The sequence below is a fragment of the Gavialis gangeticus genome, unplaced genomic scaffold (assembly GCF_001723915.1).
Source record: "Gavialis gangeticus isolate Ggan-Ray unplaced genomic scaffold, GavGan_comp1, whole genome shotgun sequence".
Taxonomy (NCBI): Eukaryota; Metazoa; Chordata; order Crocodylia; family Gavialidae; genus Gavialis; species Gavialis gangeticus.
In genome coordinates, this window is record NW_017729002.1 from 25185039 (window position 1) to 25195282 (window position 10244).

The following is a 10244-nucleotide window of genomic DNA, read 5'->3' on the forward strand; positions in this document are numbered from 1 at the left end:
CCCTCCCAGTGCCACTGGCACACATTCCAAGCCCAGCCCTCACCAAGAAGAGCTCCACGCAGCCCCAGCTCCAGCCCACAGCTGCAGCCTACCTGCCCGCCCTGCCTCATGCAGATCTGGGGGGCATGTGCCCCCACCGCACCCTCCCGGGATGCAAGCAGTGGCGGGAGCCACTCCTCCATGAGCCGCAGCTTTGTCCCGCATCCGCCCTACCCCGGCTGGGCAGTGCCAGCCCCTGCCTCCCTCACTGTGTTGATCTGCCCTCCCCATGCCCCTTCCCTCCCCACTCCCCTTCCACTACAATGGACTTACCAGCTGCACGCAGCTCTCCAAACTGCCAGCTCTGCTCCTCGCTGCCTGAGTGCTGCTGCTGTGCGCACCATGGTTATTTATCGGCCAAATTATCGGCCCCATTGGGTCGATTTCTGATACAGCAAATTTTCTTTATATCAGTACCGTTCTGATATTGGACTGATGTATTGGTGCACCTCTAATCTTTATTACTTATTGTACTATTCTGATGGAAATTGTTGTATTTCTTCTTTATAAAATAATTTTATTTCTACTTAGTGTGATGATATGAAAAAGCTAGAGGTTAAAATATATAACTAGACTGTCAAAATATAAAAATTAAAATTACATACCCAAACACACACACACACACTCTTTAATTCTGTGAATCTAATGGTATTTAAGACATCTTACTAAGGAGAGTTTGGATGTTTACTATGCTTATATGTGAGCTATTTTAATTTTCACCTTAAGGTTCCTTGCTTTTCTGTTCAATTAGATAGAAATTGTTAATTTTGATATCAAGGTTTGTTAAAAAATTTTAAAGTTTCTAGACTTTGATAGTGTACTGCAATTCAAAAAATCCAAAACTAAAAACTGCAGGTCTATGACATGGCTAAAAATTAAAAGTAAAATGAAAAACATAGACTGTTTACATCTCTAATGCCGTATCCAGGATATATAAATAGTCAACATTATAACTGAATCATATAAACTGCAGCTTTCATTGGCAATATTGTTGGCAGAGAACAAAGAGGTAATGGACAAGGAGAATGAAACTTCCTAACTACTAAATCAGTTGTTCTCAACCTTCTTAGACTCAAGCCACTCCCCTGTCCCCCCCCCCACATTAGACTCAAGGCAGTCCTCAAAAAGTGCCGGGTGCTTAACTTTTTAAGCCTATCTTTTGGGCCCAGAAAAATCAAGAGTAGTTATTCTGCTGCAAAGAACTCAGAAAAACCACAGAGGGTGAGAATGTTTTTTGACATAGCAGATTCCTATTTGAAATCTCTTGGCTTACTTTTTGCAAACACCAAACAGTGCTAATATGGTGCATCATATTAGAGGTTGCCCACCCATGACAGATTTAAGGCACATTGACAAGGCAGACTTGCTGTACTGTTGTAGCTGTCCTCTCCTCTACCACCAAGCTGTCTCCAAACGTCCATGAATACCATGAAGCTCTTCTCTCTCTGAAACAGTGACTCAAGTCTAGGTATTTCCAAGTCCAACCATAAGGAAAAAATGTCAAGACAGCTCAGCTTCCATTAATACACTGGACATATTTTCAAAAGTGTTCCACATTAAGGAGGTTTCACTAGCAACAAACCAGGCCTCTTCATTAAAGGTGCCTGCAGAGGGACTGTCTTGCGAATCTGGCCAGTGGAACTTCTTTACTCTTTCAAAGTGGCCTGCTGCTTCCTTTTATTCTCTTTGAAAGCACTGCAACAAAACTCATATAACCTAGCAAAAGACAGTCTTCCAAAACTATAATACAGCTCAAACCTGAGGACAAAAATATAGAAAGCTGGAAAGTGACAAAGTCTATGCTTCACCCCCAAAACTGAAAGTGTTACCTCTCAGGCACAAAATTATGAACTGTATGCAGGGATTTTTCAATAAATTGGTCATAGGTTAGGCAAGCAATTTCTGACTATGTAGCCTGAAAGATCTCCCTGTTATCACATCACCAAGCAGTGCCTAAAAGCAGGGTTATTTGTTCATTAGTATAAGGATATTCATAATACACCAGCAGACAATTTGAAATGGCCTCCACTTCAGAATAATGAAGTATTTAGCAGTCCCAGATCAATTTCTGTACAAATGATCCTGGCACAAAATACCTTATGGACAACCAAGTCAGGAAGCATCACAGAGGCTTTTGTTTTGCCTGAATAGGAAAGAGTATTTAAAGGGGACAATTTAAACACATTTAAGCTCTATTACTTCTTTTTGGAATAACTAGAGGGAGAAGAGGAATATGAAAAAGGATACTTACTATTTGAGTACTGCACAATACTTACTGGTCTTTTAGCCAATCCTTCACGAACGGGATAGAGAAGAATTCTGTGAATGGCTCATCTTTCCTCTTTGCATTTTGACTGATAATAAAAAAGGAAAACAACACATGCTTATCTCAGTTGTTGCTGCTCTATTTGTGAACTGATGTTACCGAATCATTATGAGTATTTGAAATTCAGACCCATGATTAACTTACTTGTATAACCACTCAGTCAGGAAATCACAGGCAATAAATTTGGTCCTTTTTCTCTAAAAACAGAAGGGAGTTTCAAATGATTTTCAAATAATCTTTGAACCAATCACATGTTCTTAGCAGTGGAGGGTAACGACAGATAAACAGACTGCTCTTGTTAAATAAAACATATATTGTGGCTGCTTTAATTTTACAACTGAGCAATATTACTGGCTTAGCAAAAATTGTACTGGAATCACTTTCCAAGCCAATTCTAGATATGTCCAGTTTGATATTTAAACCAGTACCCTGATTTATGTTGCATTGTAGCTATGACAAATTACTTCTAATTCTTTCCAGGTGGCAGTTTCTTTGACAGAAGGAATTAATGGAGCTCATGTAAGAAAATATGCTGCACATTACTGTACATTACATTCAAAGGCATATCCCAGCCTTGCAACATTCCTTAACCTATTAATGACACAAATATTAACTTTTGAATAATGTTATACGTCAAAGTGCTCAAACAAAGAACAGATTTAGAAACAAACTACTCAGTTCTGAGACAAAGAGGCTTCCCACTAAATCAGAGCAGAAGAGACCCATCCCATTTTAAACTCGTATGTGCTAGCTGGAATATAAAATTTATGAGGCAAGAGAAATAAGAAGGAGAGTGAGCTGAATGTGCCAGCCACTCTGGTAGACTTTGTGGCCTTGCTCCTTAAATTCAGAAGCCGAGTTCAGTATTAATACAAGCAATGAAGTTACAGGGAGATATCTGTGCACCTACGGGCAGTTTCATACTGTATATGACAATCCCTTCAATATAGTGAGAACTTTAATTTCTCATTAAATTTAGCAGTTGAAGGCACTCAGCATAATACAAGATTAAAACAATTACTGTAGTTGTTTTTCTCAATCTAAAATAAAAGTCTGAATGGTTGCATTGACTGTTTTGTATAGAAAAAAACTTTTCTTGCACAAAACTTGCAAACATATCAGTGCTATCTGTGTGCCAGAGAAATAAATGCAACTCTTTTGATGAGCTGAGCTCCTACTGGGCAATACAGTGGCCCAAAATGAGAGTCTAGAGCAAGAAGTAGAGTGCACCGAGACAGGGGGCTGAGAGAGGGATTGTATTTAAGCACTGCAAACTGCTTACCCCAGTGCACCTGACCAGTTGAGTAGGCAGGTGTGACTAGCAAGAGGAACACTTTGGGAAAATAAGTGCACCCAATGGAAATTAAAGGGTGCAAAGAGGCTGTGGCTCTCTCTGGCTTGCTCAGGATGTACAGAGGAAGCAACTGCATTAGGCCTATTGTATGTTTGGAGAGCTAATAGGAGTGACTTTCAAGTTTTGTAATAATGTTCAAAGAACAAAATGAAACCCAACTGCACAGGCCTAGGCATCTGTTCTGTTTAGCATTATAAAAGCAAACATTAGCATAATCTGAAACCTTAGATCTGAGGAGCTTCAATAAAAACATTTTTAGACCACAATAATTTTAGAAAAGAGGATATTGTTTGACCTGCTAATTCTGGTTTTCCAAATTACAGTTCATACCAAAATTGACATGTATGCAAAAAGGAGAAAAGGCTACTCAGAACACAGAACTAAAAATTTTGCTTTGATGTGGTTAATGAAATCAAATATTATGCAACTCAGATGCCACATCTTTGCTCAAGATACTGACTGCACTGCACTCCCATTAGGCATTGGTACACAGTTCTGTTGTTGCTAGTTACAGTAGTATAATGAAACTTTTCTTCTCTCCTAAACTGCAGCTTTACTATTCAATTCAAAATCATTGTCACTTTCTACAAGTGATTATTAATGACAAAACAAATATAACTGTATGAAAACAGACATCTAATGCAAATAGTCTGAAAATTATTTAAATTTGCTAACCATAAATAAATTGTATAATGACAGGTTTAGGCTTTTTTCCTTTTACAAAACATGCATTGTTTCTAATGGTGTTTACAGCACTATTTAGTTTTGAAGTCTTGTTCCATACAGTTAGCAAGTGCTGCCAACGCTATTCTATTATACACGCTGTTGAAATAAGCAAGCAGTCCAACATGTAAGGGGCACGCTGGGAGATATAATCACTTCTGAGGCAGAGAAAGAAAATGGTGGTAATGTTGTTTTCCTTTTGTTGGGGGCCAGCATGGACGTGTTGTGCATACTCAGGCACATGGAGAACAGGCAAAGCATTGTGTCACTGTTTCACTAAAAACACGATCTGTTGAGTGGTCGAGAGAAGGAGGTGGGAAAAAAAACATGTGTACATCCAAATATTCATATATACTGTACATTACTAAGAGTCAAGGATAAGTGCCAAATAACATCCCAGACCAAACGCACAGGACCGAGCAGACCATTTGGAGATAAAAACGCAGGTGAAACCAGCTCAGAGTAAAGGGGAAAGAGAAGGAAGGAAAGAAATTAAGGACTGAGAGCCAAAATCTCTTACAGCTGGAACCCCAGGCAAATATTCCATATTCTAAAATAATACAAAAATTTACCTCCCACCCCTTCCTCCCCTCAAGAATCCCTAGCCAGGAGCAGTAACTTCAATGCAAAAGCAGCACAAATGAGAAATGATCATGGAATCAAGTTGAAAAAGAGCAGCCAGCATCTGGGGCCAAGTGGCAGAATTTCATGCCTACAATGGGGAACAGAGGGCAGAGTTAATGACTCAGGGACAAAAGCAGAAAGCAGCATTTAGGACCAACTAGAAGGATTCTCTGCCGAGTCCTGGGAGCAGCAGGCAGATGCAATGAACAACAGAGAAATAATTAATGGCATTTGCAGTTTGGAACATATTTTGCAGCTATTTCAGAAAAGAAAATCACCTTCTGTATTAAGTCTGGTTCTGTTCCTTTGGCCTTAAAACAGTTACTAGCTACAACTGCTCATCCTTTATCATTACAGTTATTCTTTGCCTGTGACTAGGAAAATTGGCAGGTTGTGTTTCCCCAGACGTTTCTTGGCAAGCCAAGGAGAATTTTAAAGGGCCAGGGCTGTAGATCCTTTCACAGGGAATGAATTTTGCACTCCCTTAAAGTCACCTAGGAGACTGTCTGGGAAGGGTGATTTACTGATGAAGTGTAGGGCAACACTCAGTTCCATCACAGCCTTAGTAAGCCCTTCATCAATGAAGGCTGCCTCCTAAATCAGTCCATCACTCAGGTGGTTTACAATCCTTGGGCAGTCTTAAATTCAAAGAGATCACATGTTGCCAAGAACACTATTTTTGTCTACGCTTGGCAACATAACTGTGACCTTTACTCTTAGATGTGGCCCTCCCCAGTGTTGCCTAAGCCTTTACCACCACCAGGGAGGACTTTGGAGTGCTTTACATAAAACTATGCTTAAAAACTCCTACAATGTGGGTCTGCTTGCTTAGACTACGGTATACCATAGAGCAGTGGTTTTCAACCTTTTTTCACTTGTGGACCCCTAAAAAAATTCAAATAGAAGTGTGGACCCTGTTGAACTGTGATTGATCATAGTAATCTTTTGATTGATCATAGTAACCTTTCATGGACCCCTTAGACATATTTTGCAGACCCCCAGGGGTCTACAGACCAGAGGCTGAAAACCACTACCATAAACTGTGGTTCCAGGTGCAATTCAAAACAGGCTTTGAGGAAATAATAACTATAATCTTCATTTTCCTAGAGAATACCTCTCCACCCTAACAGGACTCCACCCTAACAGTTGGGAGAAGCAAGAGCGCTTTCTCTGAAAGCCCACAATCCTGAGGGTGCAAAGTGCAGACCAGGTGTTCTCTGTTGGCGGCTGAGACTCTGGGATTTGTTCTCCTGCTACTCTGATAAAACACAAATGTGTTCAACTTCAAACCAAACTGCAAAGCTTTACACACCCCAACTTTTTCTACCTATCGGGTGCCTGAGGCAGAGTTTACATGATTTTTTGTTGTGTAGGTTGTTCCATGTTCATCAGTTAATACTGTCAGGTTAGTATGCTTTCATTTTCTTATAATTTATGTAGCTGTACCTACAGGCTCTGATATGGGCATTTCAGGAATTTCAAAATAAAAAAAGTATAAACATTTTTAAATGGAACTGATTTCATATTTATAATGAGACTGTATTTTCCATCTGAATAATTTATTATAAGGGACTTGAACACTGCATATAAAACAAGCATCTGTACATAAGTGAGAGCTCATGGATGGTAAATCATACTTTGAAACTATAAATGAAGAGCCTCAGTTGCCTATTAGGGACAGTGAACACTTGTACTATTAGAGGTAGAACTCCAGAAGATCCTGTGCCTCTATCACAGCAAAAACCAGCTTCTTTGACAGGAAGCATGGGACAGTTTTTAGCTGTCATGTAGGCCACTGAGTTCTTTCATTATTACTTGTAGCGAACCATTTCACTTTGGTCATAAACTACAACCCTCCAAAATCAAAGGCGTAACTGAGCACTTGAGTGCCCTGGGTGGCAGGGCTGCCTCTGGGTGCGGCATTTGGCAGTTCAAGGAGGTAGCAAAGAAGACAGTGACACATAAAAGGCAGAGAGCAAAAAACAGAGCAACAGATCTGGCAGGGAGCACAGGGCAGGGAACAGAAAGAAGAGCAACATGTCAGGCAGGGAGCAAAAAGTAAAACAGCAGATCAGGCAAGAGAAGGGGATCAGAGTAGCACTTGGAGAGGGTATGAAGTTAACCTGGTGGGGCTCTTGTCAAAAAGGTTGGCCCCTACACATGATGTGTTCTCAAAGGAAAGCCAAGTATAGTGCACTAGCACATACTGGGGACCAATTTACTGTTCCAACAGCTAGACAGCTGGCCCAGGAACAGCATGTGACGAGTGTCCAACTGCAGGGAAGAAACCAGGGAGTCCATACAGTTAAGGGGCTACCACCTTCTAGAGCTACAAGCAATTCCCCAGTGGTAGGGAAAGATCTTGGAAAACCCTACGGGTGCATCCAGACGAGCATGTACGGACCTCTTGCAGCATCCCAAACCAGTCTGAGATGCTGCAAAAGGCATGCTGTGAACCAGTTTGAGATGCTGAAAAGTCATCCAGGTATCAAAAACCCCCAAAAAACAAACATGAGGGAAAAAAGTGGGACAGGGCACAGTCCTGGACTGTGCTGAGGTAACCGGGGTCCTCTGGAGAGATGCTCTGGTTTCTGGCCAGAGCTTCTCTAAGTGCTTCTGCTGCCCCAGGACGCAGGGCTCGCCCCCTGCAGCATGCTAGGGCAAGCAGAAGCGCAGCAAGGATTGGGACCCGAGTGCTGTTGGGGGTAAGTAGGACTGGTGGGGGGGTATTGTGGGTATTCCTGCAAACCCCATATCCCCCCAGCACACACCTTGCATGCCCAGCTGCCAGGCAGGATGAGACCTGCTGGCAGGAGCTGTGGCTGCAGGGGCAACTGTCCCCACATCCTAGTTAGTGAAGGGGTCAGAGGGAGCTCTAACTGTTCTATGATAAGAAAATCAAAAACAAACGGCAAAACATATCAATATTTACAGTTGATTTTATTATGATGATAGAGACACCGGTAGGCTTCCAAACTGCTTTAAAATTGTAAATATATCAATAAAACATTGCCCAACTGATCTCTTTTTCTCTCTCTTTCTCTATACAGTATATATATAGTGGTCTTTTGTTTTAATTGTGAAAGAACATGGACTTTGGAGTATTTTAAAGAGTGAATTTGGGATTTTTTTTTAATCAGAGATTTTGCAGTTTTTAAATTGGGAACACCAGAATTCCTGCTAGTGAGGCAGGTGGCAGGACCCAGGAAGAGAAACCTGCTCAGAGCTGGCACCCGGGACCTAGCTGGAGATGGCTGACCTCCTGGCCACTTGGGGCCAGGGGGACATGCTTTGACAATTCAAAGCAGGCCACCACACTGAGAACAGCTTCCAAGTGATAGCTGCCCAGATAGCAGGGCGGTGGCACACATGGCAGTAGTGCTCCACAAAGGCCAACTGTGCAGCCACATCCCACTGGTATCTGGCCCAGAGGGGCAGATGCCTTTGCTGCAGCCATGCAGTCCCCATGTGGGTCTGGCAGGCACACAGCCTTGGAGCCACATGTTGTTGCAGGTGGCAACAGGTCACAGCCAGGCAGCAGCCCCCACTGCCAGACTGCTGCAGTGGGTAATGGGCACAGGGAACTCTCAGGGCTGCTTCAGCAGTCCAGCTGGCACAAGGGGTAGTGTCCCCAGGTACCAACTGGTCGGGCTTCAGAAGCTCTTGGGAGCAAGCAGCCCTGAGCTGCTTGCCAGGGCAGGTTTTTATACTGCTGGGGCCAGCACCCCCAGCCTCTAGCTCCCCTTGGATGTAGATCCGAGAGGAGATGGGCAGTGTTATTTTTCCCCAAGTGGCACAACTTGCCCCCCACCAAAGTTCATGTCTGGGCATGTGCACTGAGGCAAAAAATCCCCAGCTCAAATTTGTACTGCTTCTGTTTGAGCTGCTGCAAGCGCACATACCTGCATGTGTGGATACGCCCTATGAGTTTTCCAGTAAGTTTTCTCCTGCTTTGGGAAGGTCTGATGTCATCCATGGACTGCATCCAGTTCTGGGTGCCGCACTTTAAGAGGGATGTGGACAGCATCGAGAGGGTCCAGAGGAGGGCCACTCGTATGATCAAGGGACAGCAGGGTAGGTCCTATGAGGAAAGGTTGCGGGACCTGAACCTGTTCAGCCTTCAAAAGAGAAGGCTGAGGGGGGATCTTGTAGCTTGTTATAAACTGGTTAGGGGGGATCAGCAGGTGCTGGGGGAGTCCCTGTTCCCCTGAGCGCCGCAAGGAGTGACCAGGAACAATGGTCACAAGCTGGCGGAGGGAAGGTTTAAGTTGGACATCAGGAGGCGCTACTTCACGGTCAGGGCGGCTAGGGTCTGGAACCAGCTTCCAAGTGAGGTGGTGCAGGCTCCCACCCTGGGGGTTTTTAAGAGGAGGTTGGATGACCACCTTCCTGGGGTCGTTTGACCCCAGTGCTCTTCCTGCCATGGCAGGGGGTCGGACTAGATGATCTGCTCAGGTCCCTTCCGACCCTAGAAACTATGAAACTATTATCTGACACAAGAATCGGGAAGAACAGTTATGTGCACACACAAATATGACTTTCACATAGAGGAAAGTGCATTGTTTTAGAAAAAAATGGAGGAGAGAGATCAGTTATCAGGTCTCAGCTTCAGGCTCTTTTTCCATCTGCTTCATAGTAAACTCTCAGACTTCACGTGCAGCTAACTTCTAGTCCAGAATTCAGATATGTAACAACAAATCAGTCTCCCAGAGGAGTACTCCCCAGGCTTGTCATGACAATAACAGCTGTGGTTCCAACAGCCTAAGAACATGCCATAGTACTGTGCTTTAAAGAGCCAGCTCTTTCACAAGAAAGCCTTTCGTTAGATTAAGTTAGATGCCAAATCTTACTACAAGGCCAAATCGTGACATTCACTGCACCTAAAACCCACTGGTAGATTTTGGACCAATCTCTTTATAAAACGGTTATTCTAAGGCATGGTATTAAAGTATGCACAGTAAATGAGCCATGTCTCATTGTGAATTATTTCAGAAGGTAAAATCTATACTTCTTTGACAGGGAAGTAAAAATCATCTCACATTCACTCTGTCTGAGATAATTTGTTCTTTCCTTTGTAACGAATAAAATAACTAATCAAAATAGTGGTGTAGTTATCACTGAAAATAATGAACTGAATTCACCTTACTGTATCTCTATTAAAGTAAGTAGAGTGATACC

At 42.8% G+C, this 10244-nt stretch overlaps 1 protein-coding gene across 1 annotated transcript in view; it reads right to left on the reverse strand.

Annotated features, from left to right (window-relative positions):
• IQCK (IQ motif containing K) overlaps positions 1-10244 on the reverse strand; it is a 121629-nt gene that overhangs the window by 76129 nt on the left and 35256 nt on the right. The window contains exons 5-6 of the mRNA XM_019507699.1: positions 2510-2562; positions 2316-2393 (exon numbers count right to left, since the gene is read on the reverse strand). Coding sequence (XP_019363244.1) covers positions 2316-2393; positions 2510-2562 — 131 coding nt within the window. The remainder of the gene's footprint in view (positions 1-2315; positions 2394-2509; positions 2563-10244) is intronic.